Below are 24,897 nucleotides of genomic sequence, written 5' to 3'. Positions count from 1 at the left end.
GGGTTCTAGTCCCGGTCAGGGTGTCGGATTCTGTCCCGCTTGCCCCTCTTCCAGGCCAGCCCTCTGCTGTGGCCTGGGAAGGCAGTGGAGGATGGCCCAAGTGCTTGGGCCCTGCATCCGCATGGGAGACCAGGAGAAGCACCTGGCTCCTGGCTTCAGATCAGCACGGTGCACCGGCCATAGTGGCTATTTGGGGAGTGAACCAACGGAAGGAAGACCTTTCTGTCTGTCTGTCTCTCTCTTACTGTCTAACTTTGCCTGTCAAAAAAAAAAAAAAAAAAGCAATAATCCCACCACTGGCAGGTGACATTGTGGTGGGATTTCTTGGGACTCTGTTCTTTGGTCATTAGATTATGCAGTAGACACAGTTCTGTCCCACCCTTTTATTCTCTTGACATTTTTAAATAAGCTTCTCCCTACGTATGCAAAGCTACTTGTAGTTCTGGAAGAAAGTGAAAAGCCGCCACACAACACATGGAACACCGGAGTTAAAAGGAAGTTTTATTTGGGGGGGGGGTGGGACCAACAGGCTGGAGAGAGGAAAGAGAGTGTGTGCGGGAAAGCAGGTCTTGTTTTAGCTTTGCAGGGAGCAGCAAATGCCGTTAGGGTGGGCGTGCAGTTGACACTTGTGGCTGGGCCATTTGGTCACGTGACTTCCAGTAAGCCAGGCCGAACTTACTGTACCAGATGATGACTGTGCCAGAGCCTAAGATGGCGCCCGGGGCTTAAGATGGTGCCTCAGCCCCATTTCACTAACAGAAAGTACACGGCCCTCCCATTAGCAGGTATCTTGGTGGGGCCAGTGCTGTGGCGCAGTAGGTTAACGCCCTGGCCTGAAGCGCTGGCATCCCATATGGGTGCTGGTTCCCAGCTGCTCCACTTTCGATCCAGCCCTCTGCTATGGCCTGGGAAAGCAGCAGAAGATGGCCCAAGTCCTTAGGCCCCTGCACCCTCATGGGAGACCAGGAGGAAGCTCCTGGCTCCTGGCTTTGGATGGGCGCAGTTCTGGCCATTGTGGCCAACTGGGTAGTGAACCAGCGGATGGAAGATCTCTCTCTCTTCCCTCTCTCTCTCTGCCTTTCAAATAAAAGGAAAATATAAATAAAAATAATTTCCAAAGTCCTTCTTCCATCCATTGAGCGTTTGTACTTTAAGTTACTTGACTACTTCTTGATTTATTTTTTAATAAGTAAACTCTTGGCCGGCGCCATGGCTTAACAGGCTAATCCTCCACCTTGCGGCGCCAGCACACCGGGTTCTAGTCCCAGTTGGGGCGCCGGATTCTATCCCGGTTGCCCCTCTTCCAGGCCAGCTCTCTGCCATGGCCCGGGAAGGCAGTGGAGGATGGCCCAGGTCCTTGGGCCCTGCACCCGTATGGGAGACCAGGAGAAGCACCTGGCTCCTGGCTTTGGATCGCGAGAAGCGCCGACCGCAGCGGCCATTGGAAGGTGAACCAACGGCAAAAAGGAAGACCTTTCTCTCTGCTGTCTCTCTCACTATCCACTCTGCCTGTCAAAAAAAAAAAAAAAAAAAAAGTAAACTCTTTTTTAAAAGATGTATTTATTTGGGGCCGGCACTGTGGCATAGCAGCATAGCAGGCTAACTGCCTGCAGCAGCGGGTCGAGTCCCGGCTGCTCCACTTCCTGTCCAGCTCTCTGCTGTGGCCTGGGAAAGCAGCAGAGGATGGCCCAAGTCCTTGGGCCCCTGCACCCTCGCAGGAAACCCAGAAGAAGCTCCTGGCTCCTGGTTTCAGCTTGGCTCAGCTCCAGCCATTGGGGCCATTCGGAGTGAACCAGAGGATGGAAGGCCTCTCTCTCTGTCTTTCTATAGCTCTTTCAAATAAATAAATAAATCTTTTGAAAAATGCATGTATTGTCACTTGTTTTTATTTGAAAGGCAGAGAGAGATCTCCCATCCGGTGGTTCACTCCCCAAATGCCCAGGACGGCAGGGGCTGGGCCAGGCCAAAGCCAGGAGTCTAGAATTCAATCCAGATCTCTCCCGCAGGTGAAGGGACCCAAGGACTTGAGCCATTCCTGCTGCCTCTGCAGGTGTGTGTTAGCAGGAAGCTCAAATCCGGAGAGGAGCCAGGACTCTGGCCCCGGCACTCTGCGAGGCGGGATGGGAATGTCCCACGCAGAGATCGAGGGCAGTGCCACCCACTCACTTCCTGCCTCAACACCTCATTTTCTGCCCTGGGTTGGCTTCCTGGAAGTGGAATTCCTAGGTCGGAGCAGGTGTGCCGGCAGTGCGGCCAGCACCCACATCGGATTGGCGCCCCGATCATGACTGCTCCGCTTCTGATCCAGCTCCCTGCTCACGTGCTTGGGAGGGCAGTGGAGGACACCCCAAGTGCTTGGGCCCATGCACCCACGTGGGAGACCTGACCTGGCCCAGCCCTGGCTGTTACAAGTATTTGGGGAGTGAACCAGCAGACGGAAGAACTGTGTGTGTATGTCTCCCTCCCTCTCTGACGTTCTTCCAAATAAACAAAAATAAATACATGCATTTTTTTTAAAAGTGCACATCTTAATATCCAGGGCCCAAAATGCTTTCCAGAAAGGTCAGCACCAGTTTACTGCCTCGCTGTGCCCCCACCTGCTAATGCCAGTGACCTCCTCTGTGACAGCGCATGCGTGAGCCCAGGGCCCCAGGCTGCCTGCCGCCAGAGAGGAGCCCCACGCAGGGTTCCCACAGCCACACGGTGGACCTGGCTCCCACAGGCATCGCCCATCTGGTCCGTCCAGCAGAGCTCCCCTGAGCCCTCGCGAGGGCCCTTGTGCAAGATCAGCTTTTTCCGGACACCGGTGTCCTTCAAGATGTTCGTGGGCTCTCTGTGAAAAAAATCCAGGTCAAATAATTTTAGAGCGAGCCTTCCTCGTGGGAACTCAGCACCCCTTGGTATATAAAGGCCCCAGGGAAGCCCCCAAGGAGAAAATCCTTTAGCGTGGCTTAGCCCAGCACCACGCCAAACAGCGGGGATCACACCTACCCTCTCTCGGGCGTGCACTGGGGCAGACAGACAGCTGGGGGACTGCCGGGCAGGCTCCTGGCTGCAGGGGGTGGGCTCTCATCCCTTGTCCGGGAGCACCCCCCCCCCCGCCCCGAGCAATGGAGCTGGTTCACTGAGCATGCTCTGCCAAGGCACAGCGAGAGCACTGTGAGGTCAGAGGTCACCAGGGGCTGGACCGGCAGAGATGCGAGTCCAGGCGGGACTCTTCGCCTTGTGGAGAGCTGGACCGTGAGCACTTCAGCCTCTTGGGAGGCCCACTCGCTTCTCTGTGTGCCTCCCAATCTCTTACAAAAAAGCAGGTGCAATTCTTCCCAGCAATTCAGTCAAGCGTTCCAGGGCTCCGTCTGGGTGACCGGGGGTCATGTGCCAGCTCTGAACCAGGGTGGCCAGTGGGTCCTGATTGGCTACATCAGAAGCCTCTGTGCACACCCCCCCAAGCTGTCTTTGGGGAGGTGGTCAGCTTGGGAGCTGGGGTCTGCAGCCAGGCCTCCGGTTCCAAAGGACAGAACACACAGCCTGTCACAGCCCAGGCAGGAGGGAATTAACCAGCCACATACAGTCCGGCATCGGCACCTAACAGGAGCAGGTTCTGAGAAATGTACCGTTAGGCGGTTTTGTCCTCGCACAAACATCACCGGGCATGCTCGGCACATGAAGACGGCCACTCACAGTCCATTAGTGCCAACACGTCACCGCCACGCGGGGCGTGCCTGTCACTGGCAAGCCCAGGTTTCAGGCTCAGCTGCAGCCAGGAGCTCAAGCAGTGGCACCAGAACCCAGGGTCGCCCTCACCCCTGGGCTCGGCTCTGCGCCTCTGTGGGTGGCCTGGGTCTCAGCCTCAGTGCAAATCCCCAAGGGCAGTCAGCAGGTGGAACCCCCATCCCAACAACCCAAGCATCCCAAGGCTCACTCTGATTGGATGACCTGGGTCATATGACTGCTCGGGCCAGGGGGCCTCAGGGCACTGATTGGCCAGGATGGAGCCATCTGTTCTGCCCCTGGGGCTCCACTGAGAGGGAGAGAAGAGGAAAACTGGACCCTGCTGCTGGGGGGGAGGGGGCGATTATTGCCGGGAGGGTGAAGCGATGGCTGCCAGTGGCAAACATCACAGCTGTGGCCTCACAGCTCCTGGAATCCTGGCTAGCGGCTCCTTGCTGTGAGGGCCCCGCTCTCTGCCCAGAGCCCAACACCTGGCCCTGCACAGGTGCGCGTGAACTGAGGTGGCTTCAAGTGACGGTAGCCTGATGCAGGAGCCCCTGGAGCACGCACCCACCAGGCCAGGGTCCCTGGCTTTGCTCCTGGAATCCAAGCCGGCCATCAGCTAGTAGCTAGGAGGAAAAAAAAAAAAATAGCACTGGGCCAGGCAACCTTAAAATATCTCAGCTGTGGCTGCTAACTTGGGGGCTGCCATCGCCTCTCTGAGCTGGGGCCAGACCTTGCCAGCAAAGCTAGGGGTCAGAGCGGTGGGCCCAGGGGTGGGGGTGGGGGCAGCCCTGTGCCTTCCTGGGCTACAAGGGCTTGGGCAATGAGGCGACAGGAAGCCATACTGCAAACCTGAGCCACACCTGTGTCAGGAGCTGAGCTATGGGAAAGGGGGAGTGGAGACAGGAGATGCGTGAGACCGGACTCAGCCCGCACCGGACCACAGCAACGGCATCCAGCAAGGCGGCTGAGGGGAACCAGGAATCGGCAACCCAGGGAAGGCCCGGACCCCACAGAAGCCCATCTTGGCCCAGCTCTGGGAAGGCCTGGGGTCTCCCCTCCAGGAAAAGAAAAACCAGCGGTCTGGCATTCGTGGTGGTTTTCGGGTTCTTTCTTTAAAAAAAAAAAAAAAAAAAGAGAGAGAGAGATTTATTTATTTAAGAGAGGTCTTCCATCCGCTGGTTCATTTCCCAGCTGGTCACAACGGCCAGAGCAGCGCTGATCCAAAGCCAGGAGCCAGGAGCCAGGAGCTTCAATCCAGGTCTCTTGAGCCATCCTCTACTGCTTTCCCAGGCCACAGCAGAGAGCTGGATCAGAAGTGGAGCAGCTGGGACTCAAACCAGCGCCTGCCCATATGGGATACCGACACTGCAGGTGGCAGCTTTACCCGCTATGCCACAGCGCCGGCCCCTGCGGGTTACTTCTTGAAACGCCGGCATATCACCTGGCCCAGCCCCAGGGAGTGAATCAGTGGATGGAAGATCTCTCTCTCTCTCTCTCTGTGCTTTCAAATAAATACATCTTAAAAAGAAAGAAAGAGCGGGCCAGGTCGCTGGGATGGAGGCCTGGAGAACGACCTCTGACTCACATCCGACCAGAGTTCCAGGAGGGGAGGAAGGCAGGGGAGGAGGAGGAGGGCGGGAGTGTGGCTGAGGCTCTCTCCTGGCCCGCAGAATCCAGGGGAACCCCCTGCAGTTCCCCTGTGTCCACCAGAGGGCGCCCGCCCCTCGCAAATCTTGGAAGGTTCGCAAGCCCCGGGCGCCCTTCCAACACGGGCTCTGGGAGGCTCTGTCCTTGCCCATGGCAGGCGCTTTGGGAGCCGGAGAAGGTGACCCCAGCCCTCAGGACAGGTCTCCAGGCGGTGGTCATGGCGTGCCAGGCCCTGCACTGGGGGAAAGTGCGTTCCACTGGGGTAGCAAAGGCTCTGGAGGCCAAACCTTGCCTTTGGCTCAGCACAGACGTCGGTGAGCCCTGGGACCCCAGCAAGGCAGCCCTGACCTCTTTTCTGGGTAACGGTGCCCGCAGGCCGGCAGCCCGAGGGCTGCATTAGACATGGGGCCTGCGCGGCTCTTTGCCTGCCTGAGGCCTGCGTGGTGGGCGCTGGCCTTGGGAACATCTCAGCCAGGCTGCAGGAGTCCCGCCTGTGCAGGTGGGGGCCAGGCGCCCAGGGTCGAGGGTCCCTGCCCCGAAAGCCTCTCTGTCCCCGATCGCTGGACAGGCCCCCCGAACTCTGGCACCCGGTATGAACAGGTAGGGAGATGCAGGGACCTTGTGTCGCCTGCTTTTTCCTTTCTTTTTTTAAAGATGTATGTATTTGAAAGAGCCAGAGAGATCTTCACTCCCCCAAGTGCTCTCAACAGCCAAGACTGGGCCAGGCCAAAGCCAGGGGCCAGGAGCTTGGTGGCAGGGCCGGAGCACTTGGGCCGTCTTCCGCTGCTTTCCCGGGCGCATTAGCAGGGAGCTGGATTGGAAGTGGAGCAGCCGGGACTTGAACCCTATGGGGTTGCAGCTTAACCCGCTCTGCCACCCACATCGGCGCCTGCTGCTGTCTCGTCTCTCCCCAGCTCCTCCCCGAAACCCTGACGCTGCAGATACCACGCTGCACAGCTCTCCTGCTTGCACTCTGTGGCATCCTCCATCGCTACCTTGGACCTGACCCTGCGGACACCCGGCCTGCTAGCTTCACCCTCAGCACCTCCCTCCCCGACCACCATCCCGGGGAAGCCCTCCCTCACTCCACCCTTTGCCCAAGGCACACACCAGTTGCCTGCCTGGGAGCCGCTGGCAGGAGCTGAAGAGCAGGGGCTTGGCACTTGGTATTTGCTGCCCCCACACAGTGGGGACCCAGGATGGTAGTGGGGGGGGTGTGGAAGGGCTGGGATGCCAGGATCTACCCATAATGCCGTTTGTGCCTTCCCCCCAACCACGGCCCGTCAGCTGTTGAGGCAAGACCAGTTGTGGGGACTGGAGATCAGACAGAGGCCCAGGCGGGAGACAGGAGCACCCTGGGCCCCTCCGGTACCCCCCGCCCCCACGACAACTCTCTGGGCCTCCTCCAGTGGAGAGAGTCCTGCCCAGCCCCTCCACACCCTGGGCAGGAGGCTCCAAGGAGCTGCCCAACAATTCACCTCCCAGCTGAGGCCTGTCCCTGGGAACCTGGGATCTCCATTCCGTGGCTCAACCCAGCAGGGGGGATTCTGCCTAAGCGACCCCCGGGCCATCATCCCTGGTGGGCTCCCACCACCTCCCTGAGGCCCTCAAGTCCCCCCACTCTCACAACCCGTGCCCCCGCTCAGCACTGGGCCAGCCCACACACCAAGGGGCGTAACCCATTCTTCCTCCAGGGAAACCATTGCTTGGCTCCAGGAGCGCCCAGGAGAGGAAAAAGCAAGTCCTAGACAGACACCACGCGCCACCACCAGGGGGAGCCAGGACAGCAGACACCACGCGCACCACCAGGGGGAGCCACTGCCCGGCGGCGCCACAGGGCGAGGCCTCAGCGGGATGGGACCTCTCGCTCGTCAGCCTGGGCCCAACAAGTGGCCGGGGCTGCGGACACCTCCAGCCCTGGGCGTTGGGACTCCACCGCCCGGGCACGGCCTGTAGCCAGCAGCCCCCCAACTCCAAGGCCCCCGGTCCCCAGGTCCCACCCCCACCCCCTCCCCAAAGAACCAGGCAGAGACAGCTCTGTTAGAACAACTCAGCAAAATAAAATTCCGGTTTATTGTTGGACAACATTGTTTCACACATACATCAAACAGGCCAAAAAAAATAAACAGCAACTTCATAGACAAAAAAGGAAAAAAAGAAACCTTTTATCTTTGGCCTTTTTAACCATCTCATACAAACCAACTACTTATAGTACAGCTAAGTACATACACAAAAAAAGTTACTGGAATGCTCGGAATAGGATTGTTTTTTTGTTGTCGTTTTTGCTTTTTTTACAAGGTTTTTTTTCTCCTTTGAGATTAGAATGAACATGGTCACACCACAAGTAAAGTCAGAAGTAGGACAGAGGACGCTCAAGGCTGGTCTGGTCATCCGAGATCATTAAAAATGGCTGACCCCTAACAATATGTACAAAAATATAAAATGTAAATAAAAAATACAAACAAATTTTCCTTTTTAAAGTACTTTTAAGAAAGAAAGCAGGGCCTGGAGTTTGGTGCTGTCCCTCCCCTGTTGCGAATTCACTGGGTTTGTGGGCGGTGAGCGCGGCGTCCGCAGGGGCGCGGGGCGGCCTCTACTCGGAGGTGACCACGGTGGGGGGCCGGGAGTGAGGGTGAAGGTCGCGGCGGCCTTCTCCGGTCTCGGGTCTACTCGTCCTCGTCGGTCTTCTGCTTCTTGGTGTCCACGTCGTCCTCCTGGGCAGAGAGGCGGGCGCTCAGCGCGGGCCGGCACAGGCCAGGGACACAGCCCGCCAAGCCAGAGCCTGGACAGGCCAGGGACACAGCCCGCCAGGCCCGGGCCCGGACAGCCCCAGGACTGGCCCCGCACAGCCCAGGGACACAGCCCCCCAGGCCTGGCCCAGACCCCGCACAGCCCCGGGGCACAGCCCCCCAGGCCGCCCGCCGCCCCCCCCCCCCGCGGCACCCACCTCGTCGTCCTCAGCTGCCCGCTTGCCTGTAGCTGCCTCGGCCTCCTCGTCTTCGTCTCCGTCCTCTTCCTCACCTGCGGAGGGCCCAGTGAGCGCCGCAGGCCGACGGCACTGCGGCCCCCACCCCCGGGCGCAGGGGCCAGGGCTCGCGTCCCCCCGGGGCCACTCACCATCGCCCTCTTCCTCCTCCTCTTCCTCCTCGCCGCCTTCCTCCTCCTCCTCGTCTACCTCGTTGTCCGCCTCCTGCTCCCCGTTCTCCTCGTTCTTCCCGGCAGAAGAGAGCCGCGGTCAGCACCGCCGAGCGCCCCGGCCTGGCCTCGTCCACCCACCCCGGCCCTGCCCGGCCCCGTCTCGTCCACCCACCCCGGCCCCGTCCACGGCCCCGAGCGCGGGCGCACACTCACGGCGTTGCCGTTGGCGGGGGCGTCTCTCCCATTCTCCGCCTCCTCCACCACTTCCTTCTTCTCCTTCAAGTCCTTCGGGAACGGGGAAGCCGGGGCTCAGCGCCCGGGAGCCCCCAGCCTCCCGGCCCCGCACCTGCCCCCGCCCCCCGCCGGCTCGCTCCGCCCCCAGCCCCGCGGGGACGGCGACAGGTACGCGCCACCAGGAAGGCCCGCTGCGGGGGGACTCCCGCCCTGGCCGCGGCAGGACCCTGCACACCGACCCCGACCCCCGCGCCGCGGAGGCCGCCGCCTGCGAGGGGCGCCCCCCACCCCGGCCGGCCCCGCGCCAACTTGTCCCGCACGGCCGCCCCGGGGCACCTGCCGGCCCGGACCCCGGCGCCGCCCGCTCCCGCCCCCTGGCGGCCGAGGCCCCGGGGAGCGGGTGGGGGCGGGGAGGTCGTGGCGCGCGCAGGCGCCACCCCCGCCGGCGCACTCGGCGCGGGCCTCGGCACGCACCGCGCGCACGGAGCACGTGGCCCGGCCGGCCAAGTGCACCCCCGGCCCGCGGGACGCCGGGCCCGGGCGCCCCCCGCCGCCGCCCGCGCCTCTGCGTTTGGCGCGCACAGCCCCGCGGGAGGCCGCGCCGGAGTGCGGGGACGGGGACAGCCCGCGCCCCGGGGCCGGCGCCTCCCGCGGGGCCGCACCTCGCCCGCCCGCCCGCCCGCGCCCCGCCTGGGGAGTCGCCCCTGGGAGCGGAGAGGCGGAGGTGACGCCAAGGTGACCCGCGCCGGCCCCGCAGGCTGAGGAGCGGAGCGCGGGACCTGGGCGCCGGGGCCCCGGCTGCGCTTCCCGGCGCGGGGCGGCCCCTGCGCGCCCCGGCCCGGCCCGGCCGCAGCGCGCGAAACCCCGCAACAAAGAGCAGCGCGGCCGCCGCCACTTCCCGCACACGCGCCCCGCGCACTTCCGACCCCCGGCGCGCTCGAGTTTCAAAGTTGTCCCCGCGCGCCCTGCGCCCCACGCCGCCGGCCGCCAGCCCCGCGCCGGCCCGCGCCCGGCCCCGCCGCTGCCCGCCGCCTCCCTCGCGCACACAAAGAGCGGGGCGCGCGGGGCCGCCGGCCGCCGGGCGCGAACCGCGCGGACCCCGAGGGCGCGGGCGGCGGCCAGCCTCACCTTGGTGGTGATCTCGGAGCTGGTGTCCACGGCCGCGTCGGACATGGTGGGGCACGCCGGGGATCCGAGGCAGCGGACTCGAGAGAAAGCGGGCGTTCGGGGACTCGGGCGACAAAGCTGCCGGAGTCCGCGGCGGCGGCGGCGGAGGCGGCTGCGGCGAGCGCGGAGCGGGGCCCGGGAACAATGCAAAGATGGCTTTTCAGAGCAGCCAGTGGGGGACTCACGCGGCGCCAGAACCTTTAATATAGATTAGTGGGCGGCGCTCGGCGCCCTCTGCCCGCACGCTATTGGCTGAGCGCGGGGAGCGGGCGCCCGCTCATTGGCTCCAAGCCGAACAATGGGCAAGCGTGCTTAAAGCGGCAGTGCCTCGGCGCGGCCCGCGCTGCGCAGTCGCCGGCCGCCCTGTCATTCAGGGCGCGAGTCGGCCGGGGCTCGGCGGCGCCGCCGCGGCCGCGGGGGAGGGGCTGCGCCCGGGCGCGTGCCCGGGGCGCGCGCGCCCGCTGCTGTTTTCGTGCTGACGCAGAGAGCCAAAGCGCGGCAAAGCGGCCCGCCCAGCCCCCCGCCGCCGCCGCTGCTCGGAAGGGGGGAGGGGCGCTGGGCCGCGCACGACGGCTGCCAGCGGGGGGAGGGGAGGCGCTGGGCCGCGCTCGCCCCGGGCCGTGCCCTGCGGGGACGCCGGGCCCCGTCGGCCGAGCCCCGGCCCCGGTGCACGGACGCCTCGCGACGTGCGGGGGACACCCGCGCGCCCCGGGCCGCCCCGTCCCGAGGGTGCGGGGACGTGACCCTGCCGCCCCGCCGTCCACAGACGGGCGTCCGCCGCCCCGCGCCTCCATGCGGTGGGGCCCCTGCCCTCGAGCAGGACGGCTCCCGCGCGTGCAGCGCCCCGCACTCAGCTCCGGGCCGCGGGCGTCGCCGTCGCGAAGCCCTGAGGGCGGCCGGGGTCCCGCCCGGCCATCGAGTCTGCCCTTCTGCCGTCCCACTTCGGGGCTGCGACGAGTGCGGGGACGTGGCGGGAGGCGGGCGGAGGGCGGCCGTCCGTCAGACCAGCTGGGCTAGTCCTTGGGGGCTCCTTGAAATTGGGGGAGCCATTGAGGGGACCACGCGGAGCCCCGAGAAGGGAACCATCATGTAGCCACACTCAAGATGGCGTCGAGCTCGGCAAGCGTGGCGTGACGTGGCGATCCAACCCACGCACACGATCCGAAAGCCGTAGGACACCCGCTGCTTGTCGCCACCGCAGCTGACTGTCGAGCTAAGAAGTCTGCTGTGTGGAGGCGAACACTGGGATAGGTGGGAAGGTAGTCCAGAAAAATACCTGTGCCACACACAAGATGGCGACAGATGGCGATCGTCCCTGTGCTGCCAGAAGGGGGCGCCCGACACGGTAGGCGGGACTCCGGAGAAACGGGCGCGCACTGGCTGAGAGTGGCGGGCGAACACAAAGTTGACGCTTTGCGTCCTGCCATTGGCCGACGCTGCCGTCCGTCTCCTGGGGCGGCTGACCTGGGAGTGAGGAAAACCCGGAGCCTGGGATCGTGGAGAGAGGACGGGTGCCAAATTTCAGCGGGGCTTGAAGTCGAGGGCGACAGGAGAGACGGAGGCGCCCGTGTGTGCGCCTCTAGGTCCCGGGGAGCTGGTCCCACCCCCAGCGCGAGCCCCCACCCCTGGGCTGCGCCAGAAGCAGGCGCGCAGCCGGGGCGCCCCCGGGCTGGGTCCCCTCCTCCCCTGTCCCGCACGCGTCGGGGCCGCAGCGCCTCTCGCTTGTGCCAATCTGGCTGCTGCCCCTGGGGCTCTCCCGGAGATCTGGAGGGGCAGGTGCCCCCCACCCCGCCCGTCCGGCCCCGGCGAGCCCCCGCCCTGGCCCGCGGCGCCCCCGGGCGGGAGGTGGGGTTCTCCTCGGGGACGCTGCGGCCGGGGTGCCCAGGGCTGCGCCCAGCTCGTTCTTTGTTCGGCGCCCTCGCGGCGGCTGTCTGTGCCCGCGCCGCCAACTCGAAGCTCCGGTCCCTCGCCGGGGCATTGTTCCGGCCGCAGGACCGGAGGCACAGGTCGGCCCTGAGGCTTCCTCCCCGACGGGACGGGGGGCGTCGCCCGCGGCCCTGTGGGTTCTGGCCGTCGTGGGGGCTGGGTGAATGTGAATTTCCCTCGGAGAGCTGCTTTGCCTGACCTCGCCCGAGCACCCGGTGCACAAGGCCCAAGGCCACCCAGTTCCGCGGGCACCGCAGGGAGCCTTCGGTGCTTACACCGTGGGGGGGGGGGGGCACGACGGGCTTGAGTGGACCCCACTGATGTTTCTGAGTCAAAACCAGCTGAAACCCACTTCTGCCCGTTCCGACCTCTTAACACGGTGTCCACTTTCTTGTCACAAATTGAAAAAGTAGACGCAGGGGGTACAGCAAGGATCTAGAGCTGGGGCTGGCAGAAGTGGGCTCCCTGGGCCTCCTCTCCGGGGAGTGGCTCTGGCCCACCCCTGCCTGGTGGGGTCCTTAGGCCCCCCCTTCTGTTGCTGCAGGGGCTCTTCGTCCAGCCCCACGCTGGGAAAGGTCCAGCCGCGGCTCCCCAGGGTGCATGTGTCACAGGTCAGGTGCTTCGGTGGCCTTGCCCCTCTGAACCGCGGTGCCCTGCTGGGCTGCGTTTCCTGGCCCAGGTCTGTGCGCTGGGCTTGGGTGAGAGGCCCCGGTGGCCTGCAGGCCAGTTTTGCTTTCAGGGAATCGTCACGGGGACGCCTCTGGGTTACCTGCATACCGTCCACCAGGCCCACAGACCTGTCCCTGCCCAGCCCGGGTCACGTTTGTCTCATCTGCCTGCCCCGTGGGCACTGAATGTCCAACCTAGGCCTGTTCCTCCCCTGCTCCGGTGTGTTCCTAATTGCTTAGCTCACAAATCTACTTGATTCTTGGAAAACCAGGCCAAACTGTCCATGCTGGTTACAACCACCTGGGTTCGACGTCCAGCCGGGCCACAGGTGAGCTGTGTAACACTGGGCATGGCATGACAGTACCCACCTCGCGGGGTTCCTGTGGGCACGAATGAGTTAATGTGCGGAAAATGTGCAAAGTGTCTGGCACTTTGGGGGGGGGAGGCGTCCGTGCGTGCTCTGGGGACTCGCTCGTCCAGCGGCCATCTGTACCTGAGTGGGCTGGTCTTCCGTGTCTGCAGGGCTCTGGACAAAGGAACAACGTCTTCCTCAGCTTCTCCCCACGCTCGGTGGCAATGGAGGGTGCCGGCCGTTGGGTTTCAGAATCCTACGACGTGGTGCCCAACACGCTTGGCAGCCCCACGGGCCTCAGGAATGAGAGAGCCTAGGAGGCCGCTGGAGTGGGCCCGGCCTCCGATCCCGCCTTCCCGCCCTTTCAGAGCCCAGGAGTTTCAGGCTGCGGCTTCCTTGCCCAGGCGTTAGGGCCTGCGAGCTGCCAGGGGCCTTTCAACCCTCCCGCCTGGCGCGCCTGGCGGCCTGGATTGCGTAAGAGCCACCATCCCCCGCCCCCCCCCCCCCCCCACGGCCGCCCTCTCTGCACACGTCTGGGCCTGCCCGTTCTCCTGGAGAGCTGGGCCAGAGGCCCGGCTCCTGGTCCCCGCACAGGTCTGGCCACCCCGGGAGGCTCCTGTCTGGCAGGGAGTGGGTGGGTGGGGACCATCTCTGGACACTCAGAGCTGGCCTGCAAGCCGCTGCCAAGGCCTGTGGAGCCCAGGGAGGAGCCGGGGGAGGTGAGTGTGCCTGCGTCCGCTTTGGCGGCTCTGGGAACCCCTGTCCCCTCCACCCCTCCACAGGTCCACGCCCGTGGCACGGCTCAGGCTCCGTGGAGTTTGGCTTAAGCTCTGGTTACCATTTGCAAGTGGGCGGGCCCAGCCTCTCAGGGGCGGAAGGTGCTGCTGGGAGGAGCGTGAGAGCTGGCACGCACCTGGGCGCGCTACCTGGGAGAGCGGCACACCTGAGGAAGGGCTGGATGTGTCTGCGGGACCAGGAGCCGACTGGGCTGCAAACCTCCACACCCGCCCCTCGCTGCCGCCTGCCCCCACCCCCGCGCCGCGAAGTACCAGGCCGGCAGGCCCAGCCCAGGGAATCTCTGCTCACCTGAGACAATCTTTTCCACCTCCCTCCACCGCGGGCAGGCAGGCCCCTTCCACTCCCGTTTGGGGTCACAGAACCCGCCAGGACTTGGTCCCCTCTTAGCAAAGGGGCACACACACACAGGGTGACCCCATCCCAGCTTGCCCGGGACGAAGGGGCCTCGGGCTGCAGCCAGCAGACTCCGCGGCAACCCAGGGCGTGTTTGGCGGTCACTGCGGTCCGGTCGTTATTCGTGCTGGCAAGAATGACATCCCTGAAGGAATCTGTAACCCACGGCCTGGATACAGCAACGGATGCTGCGTGCTCTGCCCTCAGAGCCCAGGGGGCTGGAGCTGGAAGGACCCCAGAGCATTTGGCCAGCACATGGCACAGCGGAAGGATTGAGGGGCTTAGGCAGATCACAGAGAGCCGGCGGCAACGGGACCTCCCACGTGCTCAGTCGCCTCCCAGCCTGGAGGGCTGCTCCCAGAGACCCACTGGTCTCCAGATCCGGGCAGGGATCCGGGCGGGCGAGCACTTCTAGTACCCGGAGGAGATGTCTCAGGCTCATCAGGGATCCCCGGGGGGCCCAGGGGGCTCACAGAGAGGAAAGCCGGCACTCCTGTACCTGAAGGGGCCGCCCCGGGCTTTCCCCAGCTGCCGCCAGCTCTCCAGAGCCAGCGCGCCATCGGGGCCAGGCCTGGCGCTGTGACCCCTGACCGGCCGGCCCCGAGCAGATCTCTTCTTGGCTGTGCCGCCTTGTTGTTAGGATGCTCTCAGTGTTGCCTCAGCTGTGGGCAGGGTGTCCGAATCCCCAGCTTGCTGAACGGAAGGCGTATGGCTCAGATCCCAGCAGAGCTGCTGTGTCCACCCTGGCCTGGACTGCTCAGGGCCGCGGAGCTCTGGGGTACCAAGTCCTTGGCCAGGCAGGGCGGCGAGCCCGCAAAGTGTGAAACACCTCCACATTAATCCGTGTCCTCTGGGGGCCTGTGGCATATGCTGGAGGTTGCCCCCATTAAGAGGGCTGGAGGCAGTGTGGTGCAGTGGTTAAGATGTGGCTCAGTTCACTTGTATCCCATGTCCGAGTGCTGGGTTCGAGTGCCGGCTCCGCTCCCAATTCCAGCTTCCTGATGTTACAGGATGCAGCAGGTGATGGCCCAAGTAGTCCCCGCTGTTGCAGGCATTTGGGCAGCGAACCAACGGATCGGAGGTCTCTCTCTGCCTTTCAAATAAATTGTAAACATTTAAGGGCCAGAGTTGTGGCACAGTGGGTAAAGCTGCCACCTGCAAAGCCGGCATCCCATATGGACACCAGTTCAAGACCTGGCTGCTCCAGTTCTGATCCCACTCCCTGCTAATGTGCCTTGGAAAGCAGCAGAAGATGGCCCAAGTGCTGGGCCCCTGCACCCACATAGGAGACCTGGAAGAAGCTCCTGGTCCTGGCTTTAGCCTGGCCCAGCAAATGGAAGATTCTCTCTCTCTCTCTGCCTTTCAAATACATAACATAAATCTCTTTCTTTCTTTCTTTTTTTTTTTTTTTTTTTTTTGACAGGCAGAGTGGACAGTGAGAGAGAGACAGAGAAAGGTCTTCCTTTGCCGTTGGTTCACCCTCCAATGGCCGCTGCGGCTGGCGCACTGTGGCTGGCGCACCGCACTGATCCGATGGCAGGAGCCAGGTGCAAATCTTTTATAAAGAATTTAAATTTTATCTTAAAAAAGGAAATGATTGCTCAGTTGCTCCCAGTATTGCACTAAGTCCCCTTCCCAGGGCGTTCCCAGTACCACAGGAGAATGGAGGTGACCCCAGCCTATTTCACTGACTGAACCTGCCTGCAGGGGGAACGGTGAGAAGTGTCCAGGTGAAGACGCTGGGCCCAAAGCCTGGCCCTGCTCAGGAATAGAGCCCGTGGTCCTGGCCCTGCTCAGGAATAGAGCCCCGTGGTCCTGGCTGCTCCACACTCCACCCCGCCTCCCATCCCACCCCCACCGCCACTGACATCAGCCCTGAAAACTCAGAGACCAGGGCAGCAAGAGTCCTTCCTGGTGCAAGGGGTCTTAGGTGAGAGTTGGGGAGAGAGCCCAGGGGTGAGCGAGGCCAACTCTAAGCAGAGACGTTGTCCATCTCCCCTCCCGCCTCATGGCACTCTCCTGGTAAGCAGCAGCGCTGGGTTTGAACCCAGGCAGCCTGGCACTGCGGCTGCTGCTTCCTTGACTGCCTGGGTCAAAAGTAAGCCACGGCTGGGGCCGGCACTGTGGCACAGCCGGTAGTGCCACGTGGGGTGTGGCATCCCGGATGGGTGGTGGTTCGAGTCCCCACTGCCCCACTTCAGATCCAGCTCCCTGCTAATGCACCTAGGAAGGCAGTGGAAAGAGGCCCAGGTACTTTGGCCCCTGCACCCAGGTGGGAGGCCTGGAAGAAGCTCCTGGCTCTTGGCTTCAGCCTGGCCCAGCCCGGGTTGACGCGGCCATTTGGGGACTGAACCAGCAGATGGAAGATTCTCTTTAACGCTGCCTTTCAAATAAATAAATCTTAAAAAAAAAAAAAGAAGCTACCCCACCCCTGGCAGGTCCTGGTCCCTCACACCACTGGGGCTCCTCTGTCGCTGGTGAAGACTTGCCCTTCACACGCTGAAGCCCCCTCCCCAAGTGCAGGCTCTGGGCAGGGTGTGGAGCAGTTGTGCGTTACCCAAGGCGACCAGAAAGCCTGCTAAGCACCAGGTGCTCCCGTGGCATCAGGAGACAGATGGGAGCCTCTGCCCTGAACCCTTTTCCAGGCTGGTGTTTCCGATGGCCTTGCTCTAGGGCTATGGACCTGGAAGTACAGCCCTGCACGATGCTCCTTTTAAAGGAAGCCATGGCACACCAAGGGCAGCCCCCTCCTCTGAGGACCGCCCCTCACCCGCCTCCTCCAGGGCTTGGCGCTGCAAGCCCTCTCACCTCCGGCAGGCGCTGTGGCGCGGCAGGTGGGATGCCGGCATCCATATCAGTGGGTCAAGTCCCGCCTCCTTCCCTTCCAGCTTCCTGCTCTGCACCCCGGGACCCATGCAGACCATGGCCCAAGTCCTTGGACCTCTGCCAGCCATGGGGAGGACCAGGATGGAGTTCCTGGCTCCTGGCTTTGGCCTGGTCCACCCCTGGCTGTTGCAGTTTTTTGGGAGTAAAACAGTGGACAGCAGATTGATTCTCTCTCTCTCTCTCTCTCTCTCTCTCTCTCTCTCTTTGCCTTTAAGACAAGTAAAAATAGATAAAGTGTGATGGAGGCCAGAAGTCTTTTGGTATAATGCACTGGTTAACCAGCTGGGAATGTATGCAGAATTCCAAACATCATGTTGTACCCAATAAAGCAATATCAATTTAAATAAATAATAAAAACGTTTTTTTAAAAAATCTCTTGATCTTCAGGTGCCGGGAAGAGCTGGGCTTCTCCTGAATAACTTGTCTCATTTTTGCTTTGTGGTCTCTCCAGGTCTTGGAGCTGAAGGCATTTGTCTGGGCAGCAGGGAGCTCAGAGCCCCCTTGGGTATTAGCTCCCAGCTCCACTGCACCCCAAGGCTGACAGCAGCAACCGGCCCTACCCCGGCTCCCCTGGGGTTCCTCCCCTTCTTTCTTAGCCCAACTTTGTCGTCATTTTTTTTCCTGTTAAGTATTTCTATAAATTTTAGAACCGAGGCCTAAATTAATTAAAGTGGTGATTAATTAACCAAACCAGAGCCCTTTATTCCAGAAGCACTTTCTCCCAGGTTCTGTCATTTAACCCACGCTAACCCAGGGAGGCGGCCCCACTGTGGGGAAGAGGAGCTCCAGGGGGCCAGTGCTCCCCCAGCCCTTCCCAGCACCCCCCACCCCTATAGAGCTTGGTGGTTCTCTCCCTTCCTGCACTTCCCCTCCATCCTAGGGTGGGAGGGGCGCGGGGGTGGGTACTTTCCAAGAGACTGTCAAGTCCACTCCATGTGGCACGGCGGGTCAGGCTGCCGCTTGCAATACTGATACATACCCTGTCAGAGCACCGGTTCTAGTCCCGGCTGCTCCACTTCCAATCCAGCTCCCTGCTGATGGCCTGGGAAAGCAGCAGAGATGGTCCCAGTGCTTGGACCCCTGCACCCCTGCGAGAGGCCTAGATGGAGTTCCAGGCTCCTGGCTTCGGCCTGGCCCAGCCCTGGCCATTGTGGCCATTTGGGGAGTGAACCAACCAATAGAAGATAGCTCTCTCTTTCTCTTAGTCACTCTGCCTTTCAAATAAATAAACAAATAAACAATTTTTTTTTAAGTTCACTGCATTATTTAGTCAGGAATGGGTGGCAAATCCACCATCCCTCTGCCTGCTGCGCCCCCACCCCCACCCCGCCATGGCGTCTACCCCAAACAGTCCAGGTTTGGCCTCCGCCTCCACACAGACTCACCTGGCCCGGGGATCAGCCCAGCCTTGAGGAAGCTGGTGCCATGTTCCCAGAGCAAGCAGGAGAGGAGCCCAGACCCCACTGCTCCTTCCCTGGGCCCCTCAACTTGAGCATTCTGGGCTAGGTGCAGGCCAGCACCCTGGAGACCCAAAGGCAGGCTGCCTGGCAAGCCCTTATCCACAGAACAAGCTCCCCAGGGCGGGCCTGGGGCCCTGAGGGGCTTGCATATCCCAGTGGAATGCAGCGGCCCCCTCACCCCCCACCCCCCACACCCGCTGCGGCCCCATGCTGAGGCTGGGGGCATTTGTGTTGAACAGAGACCCGGAGCTCTGCTGGGGCCAGTGAGAGCCCACGGCACCACTCTGTAAGAAAGAACGGGGCACATTTGGGCTTTTCCAGAAACCTTGTCCATCTCCACGACAAAGCTGCCCACAATTTCTAACTTGGTGGTGATGCCCTTGGCATGCAGAGTCCCTGACTGCTGCTTTCCAAACACCCACGGCAGCGCTGGCGGGTCTGCACTCGGGGGCCATTCAGGCATCTGGAGGTCTCAGGAGGTCTTGGGACTCGGTGGCCCCCTGCCACTGGACATGTTGGCCTCTGGGGCCCTGAGCAGTCACCCCAGACTCCCCCGGAAGCAGACTCCCAGGGCCACCCTCTCGAGGCCATGTGACTTGGTGTGTGTGTGTGTGTGCACGGCCACCACGCCCACAGTCATGCACCCGGGAGCTGGGCTGCCTGCTGCGTCTGGCTGCTAGGGTCCCTAGCTAGTCTGGCAGAGAGGCCAGCAGGAAAGGCTGGGTGAGGACCAAGCCTGAGACCCCAGGAACAAGTTTTGAGGGCCCTGGCCATGCATGCTCACTTGTGCAAATCCCATGGTTAAAGGGCTGTGCCTAGGCAGGCACAGTCTTGGTTAAGCTGCTGCCTGTGATACCGGCATCCCACACTGGAGCGCCTCTTTGAATCCGGGCTGCTCCACCTCCTATCCAGCTCCCTGCTAATGTGCCTGGGAAGGTAGCAGAGGATGGCCCAAGAGCTTGGGCCCCTGTACCCACGTGGGAGTCCCAAATGGAGTTACAGGCTGCTGGCTTCAGCCTAGCCTCACCTGGCTGTGTGGCCATTTGAGGAGTGAACAAGCGGATGGAAGATTCTCTGCCCCCACTCCCCTATGTTACTCTGCTCTTCAGAGGAATAAAATCTGTCTCTCTTTTTCTAAATCTCAAACAACAGTGCAGCCTATTGAGAAACATTGAAGGGGAATTGATGGATTGATCCTTTTTTTCTTAATTTATAGTTTTTTTAAAGATTCATTTTTATTTATTTGAAAGGCACAATTACACACACACGGTGGGGGGGGAGGGAGGAGAGAGAGAGAGGAGAGAGAATATCTTCCATCCCCCCAAATGGCTACAATGGCCGGGGCTGGGCCAGGCCAAAGCCAAGAGCCCAGAGTTTCTTCCAGGTCTCCCACATGGGTGCAGAGCCCAAGCACTTGGGCCATCCTCTGCTGCTTTCCCAGGTACATTAGCAGGGAGCCGGATCAGAAGCAGAGCAGCTGTGACGGGAACCAGCGCCCACATGGAATGCAGGCAGTGACCCAACCTACCTCAACACAACACCAGCCCCTAAATTAAATCTTTTTTAAAAATCAATAAAAAAGAGCCTGTCTTGCCTGGCCCGACAGAGGCCTGGATGGGAAGCAGGCCTGGCACAGCGGAGACAGCCAGCAGAGAGGCGCACAGCAGGTGCACAGTGGCCACAGCACAGCGGCCAGCTCCTGCCAGGGGCGTTTCCTCGTGTGGCCAGATGTGAGTGTGTGCCGGTGCACCCGTGAGCACACACCTGAGGCCCTCCCAGCGGGATCCCACCTCGAGGCTGGGTCCAGGATGTCAGCTTTATTTTCTCTTTGTATGAGTACTTTTCTATATTTTTAACTTTTCAAAATTGTAAGTGTGCGCCCGTGTGTGTGTGCACACACATGACTCCCTGCCCAGAGCACTGCCAGTGCAGGAGGCAGGCACTGGCACAGGGGCCATCTAAGTGTGCAGAGGGTCTAAGCAGCGTGGGCCTGCCTGAGCAGTTCTGGAGGGCTTCCCAGGGGAGGCATCCTTGAGGCAGGGACTTGATGAGAAGTGCTGCTCCAGGCAGAGCCGTGGGCTCTGAGGGTCCAGGTGGATGCCGGGCCTCTCCTCTTTGGTTCTTCCACGCCCCCTTCTCCAAGGGTCCAGAAGCCCAGGCCCCCCGAGGCGTCCCCACCTCCCTGACCACCTACTTTCCTCTGCAGAGCCCTGCCCTTTGTTCCAGCGTGGGCATTTCATTGGGCCCAAGTCTCTTTCTAGAAGTTTCTGAGTCATCCAAGCCCAAGAACAGGAAGGGTTTATGGCGCTAACCTGGTCCCACTCCCACTGTGGCAGGTGCGGTCCCTCCACAGCCCCCTGCTGAGGTCACCCCACCACAGCCCAAGACCCTGCACCCAGGTGAGCACCCGAGGGAGCACCCACCTGCACCCACACCTGGACGTCCCCGGGAAGTCTCCTGCTGTGGAGGTCCCCGCAGTTCCCGCCTGCTGAGCCACTGCCTGCCCCGGCTCCCCTGCCTGGGACAGGGGCACAGCAGGCCCCACAGGCTGGGGGGGTGGTGAGCTGCGTCTCCTCTGCTCCGGGTGGCCTCAGAGCCATGGCTCGGCCTCTTTGGGCAAAGGTGGGCACGGGAGGAGGAGGAACCAAGTGGCCGGTAGATGCTGCTTCCTGTGGCGAGGCCACGCGAGCGCAGTGGCAGAATGGACGTCAGGGACCGGAGTGGCACACACGTGGGGATGGAGCGCTCCGGGCACACCCGCCTTGGGGGTGGGATCTGCCGCCGCCCTGGGGGAGGGGCACGAGTCCTGGCGGAGGAACCTGAGGACGTGTGGCTCAGAGACCCCATCCAGGCAAGGGGCCGGGGTGGGAATTCCGATCTTCCGGCCACCTTGCTCTCTGTGGCTGTGGCAGGTGGGCTGTCAGCGGGGACAGGACGCCCCAGAGGACCGGGGACCGCGCGGGGCAAAGGCCCGGCTCACTCACCCGTTCCTCACCCACTCATTCATTCATTCACCCACTGCTCATTCATTCATTCATCCACACATGCGCCAAGCACCTGCCTCCCGTTGGGTGAATGAATGAGGCGGGGTCACGGGGCGGGGTGAGGGGCTGCTCGAGGTTTCTGTGGCAGTGATCAAGGTGCTGCCCCCTCTGCGTCGCAGGCGGACAGCGGCCAGGCCCTGGGCAGGCGGCCAGAGCCTGCTCTGCAGGCCAGCCCTCTGCTTTGCATCAAGGCCAGTTAGTGGATCCCAGAGCTGCAGCTGAGGGGCAGCAAGAAGACACAGCAGGAGGGGGGACGACCACGGGGGGGGGGGGGGGGCCGGGCCCGATCCAGGTGCCAGGGCGCTAAGGGAGCAGGGGCAGATCTGATGGGGCGGGGCAGGCCGGGCACAGCCCCAGGTCCCAGGCCTGCAGGTGCAGGTGGCCACTCCAGAGCAGACAGCAGTCCGACCCACAGGACGCCGGGGCAGGTGGCCCAGGCCGGTGGGCTGGGGGCAGGGACTCCACTGGCCTCCGGCCGGGGTGAGGTTGTGGGGAATGAATCACTGGCAGCGCCGGGAGCCTGCAGGCCTCTGCGCTCACTCCCCGAGGACTAACTAATTCACTTGGAGTGAGGCCGCGCCGCTAATGAGGACAGCAGGCGGCTTGGCCCTGCCGAGCCCCGTGCGCGGCTGCCCACTGAGCAAGGGGGCCCTGGTGGGGGACAGGAGGACCCACCCCCGCCGCAGGCTTGCCCTCCGCAGGGGCAGAGACCCCCGCCCTGGGGCCAGCGGAGCAGGGGGAGGAGAGCAGGTGCGCCACCCCTGCTGAGTGGCACCGGTGCCCCTGGGGGGTGCGAGCCAGCCCAGTCCTCCCTGATGGCGGAGGAGGAGCCGTCTTGCTCAGCCATGGCGTGGGGCCAGGCCGAGGGCTCGCCCTACCAGGAATAGAAACTCGAGTCCCCGAGAAACAAACCACTTGCAAAACAAGGCCTCACATCTGGCCAGGCCCTTCCTGACGCCGGCTGCTTGCTGATGGCACAGGTGGGTGTTCCGGGGCCTCCCCGGTCCCCTCATTCTCTCATGGAGCAGGGTTTAGTGAGCACGTCCTACACAGCTCTCTGCTGGCGTCTAAACTCTGCCCAAAGCCTCAGGCAGGAAAGGCCTCAGCCCTGAAATCTACGCGCAAGGTGGGGCTCGGGAGAATGCTGTTAAGGAGGCCCATTTTACAGATGAGAAAACCGAGGCTCGGAAGGTTAAATCACTCACCCCAGGCTCTTACATTGCCAACAGGAGAGGTGGGTCGTGAAGGTCTCTGGACTCCGGGTTAGGGTGGTGGGGAGCGGGCGAGAACATCTTTCCTTAAGAGATCCAGGACCTCACCAACAGCCCTGCCACTGGGAAGACAGCCAGGGCCGAAGGGCTTGGCCTGGGGTTCTGAGGGCCCCTACCCAGGGAAAACATTTACAGCTCTCGGTGTGGGGGGTGCGAGCCTGAGCTTGGGCGTCACGCCGGGAGGGGCAGCTCGCAGGGCCCTGGGAGCTGCTGGCCGACCTGGGGGCGGCTTCCGTGCCAGGGCTGGGCACCTGCTTCAAGCCCGGCTCCTCTCGCGGCCCCCGCCCCGTCGCCGGGGCTGAGCCGAGCGCCATCGCACGAGGCCTGCAGGGCTCGCTGACCGGCTGTCCGCAGGGGGAACAAAGGGGACCTGGCTTGGAAGGGCAGGTGGCGACCACGCGCTCTCCCTGCGCGCCGTGCCGGGCCTGGCGGGAAGGGGCCTCGGGCGCCCTCTGCCGGCTCGGGGGCTCCTCGTGCACGGAGATGGCCCGGGGCTCCGTGCCCCTCCCTCCGCACAGGCCTGGCAGGGAGCGCGGCGGGCTGGGCTGTGTGCAAGCGACAGGATGTCCCTGAGTGTGCACCTGCGTGTGAGTGCACCTGCCTGCAGACGTCTCCAGGCACGCCCGTGTGCGGGTACGGTGTGCACGCTGTGTGTGTGCGCGCGCGTGCACGTGTGCAGGTCTCTGTGCTTGCCAGAGTGGGCACGTGTCTGTGTGCTCGTGTTTCTCTTTAAAAGTTATTTACTTATTTCGTTTGAAAGGCGGAGAGAAACAAGTCTTCCATCTGCTGGTTCAGTTCCCAAATACCTGCAAACGCCAGGGCTGGGCCAGGCCAAAGAACCCCGTGTGCCTGCATTTCTAAGTGTATGTGTGTGTGTGCACGTCTATGAGTGTGGGTGTGCATGCCCACGAGCATCTGCCTGGGCTCAGCTCTGTGGGTGGACGGAGCCAGGCTTGGACAGTGGGCACTGACCTGAGGCTGCATGTGGACAGTGAGTGGCCCTTGCAGGACGTCCGCGGGCCACTCCGGTGCTTCCCCAGGGCCCAGCAGGAAGAAGGAAGGTAGGTAGGGAGGTGGCCGGTGAGTGGGGAGTTTCCTCCCCTAAGGAGCTCTGCCAGGAACCTTTATAATCTAGCAGGGTAATTAAGATGATAACCTCGCTGCAGGGCCTGCAAACTGCTGGAGGAGGAGGAGCAGCGAGGCCCCGCGAGCTCAGCCTCCACCTGGGAGGCCTGCAGCCCAGGCTTCCCCATCCCCTGCAGCCCAGGCTTCCCCATCCCGGGCTCCTCCACTTCCCACCCGGCTTCCCTTTGGAAGGCAGCAGGGAATGGCCTGGGGGCTTGAGTTCCGGCCGCCTGGTTTTGCCCCGGCCCAGCCCTGGCTGTTGTGGGCAGTTAGAAGAGTGAACCAGAGGATGGAAGATCTCTCTCTCTCTCTCTCTCTCTCTCTCTCTCTTTCTCTCTCTCCCTCTATGTGTGTGCGTTTCTGTGTATGTCTCCCCTCCCCCCATCATTCTGTCTTTAAAATACATAAATCTTAAAAAAGAAATAAAATGTTTTTAAATGCTGGGTAGCCTAGTGGGGCCTAAGTCAGCCTGGAGCCGCCCTGCAGGGCCCCTACAAAGGGGACACGTTCAGCTGAGGCTTGGGGGTGGGCTGGGCCCTGGACAGGTGGGCAAGCTGGGTGGGGAAGTGCCCAGTGGGCTCAGTGCATGGAGAGCAGAGATTCGGAAGCGGGGTAGGGAGTGGGGGTGAGCAAGGGGCTTGCTGGGAGAGCAGTGGGGGGTCGGAAGGCCCAGCGATGGGCCACGGGGTCTCTCAGGAAGCCTGGGCAGAGCGGAGCTGTGCGCTGAGGGCCCAGGGCAGACAGGGCCCGTCTTCCGCCAACACTAGGCCTTTCCTTCCAGGGCGCGTGGCCGCCACTCGGGTACCCCAGCCTGCTGCACGCCTGAGATGCCCACCCCTGGGTCCTGGCGCCTGGGGACAGCGGGGTCACCATGACTCTCTCCCAAGGCCGGCAGTGCCCACGCCGCGCCAGCTGCAGCAGCTCTGGGCGCCTCTTGTGCATCAATGGCTCCACTGTGGCCCGGGAGGGTGGGCCGGGTAGGGCCTTGGGCCCCGGCCAGCCTGGTCCCCTCGCCGGGTGGCACCAAGCTGGCCTCCTCGGCGCTGGCCTCGGGGTCTCAAGTGGGCATT

At 62.7% G+C, this 24,897-nt stretch overlaps 1 protein-coding gene across 1 annotated transcript; it reads right to left on the bottom strand.

Annotated features, from left to right (window-relative positions):
• Positions 1-7,402: 7,402 nt before the first annotated feature.
• On the bottom strand, positions 7,403-10,071 carry PTMA (prothymosin alpha). Its single transcript, XM_062193412.1, has 5 exons — positions 9,865-10,071; positions 8,716-8,787; positions 8,482-8,575; positions 8,312-8,385; positions 7,403-8,078 (listed from the first exon to the last, which is right to left on the bottom strand). The coding sequence occupies exons 1-5, from the start codon at positions 9,907-9,909 to the stop codon at positions 8,031-8,033; spliced, it is 333 nt and encodes a 110-aa protein (XP_062049396.1). The 5' UTR covers positions 9,910-10,071; the 3' UTR covers positions 7,403-8,030.
• Between the last annotated feature and the right edge of the window lie 14,826 nt (positions 10,072-24,897).

Source organism: Lepus europaeus, chromosome 1 (genome assembly GCF_033115175.1).
Source record: "Lepus europaeus isolate LE1 chromosome 1, mLepTim1.pri, whole genome shotgun sequence".
Lineage (NCBI taxonomy): Eukaryota > Metazoa > Chordata > Mammalia > Lagomorpha > Leporidae > Lepus > Lepus europaeus.
The sequence above is the reverse complement of the archived record's forward strand: the minus strand, read 5'-3'. Positions and strand labels throughout refer to the sequence as shown.

Coding starts and splice junctions, on each gene's coding strand:
- PTMA (XM_062193412.1), bottom strand. CDS start 9,909: ATGTCCGACGCGGCCGTGGACACCAGCTCCGAGATCACCACCAAG. Junction 8,788..9,864: donor GCTCCGAGATCACCACCAAG/GTGAGGCTGGCC, acceptor CCGTTCCCGAAG/GACTTGAAGGAGAAGAAGGA. Junction 8,079..8,311: donor GGGCAGCTGAGGACGACGAG/GTGGGTGCCGCG, acceptor CTCTCTGCCCAG/GAGGACGACGTGGACACCAA.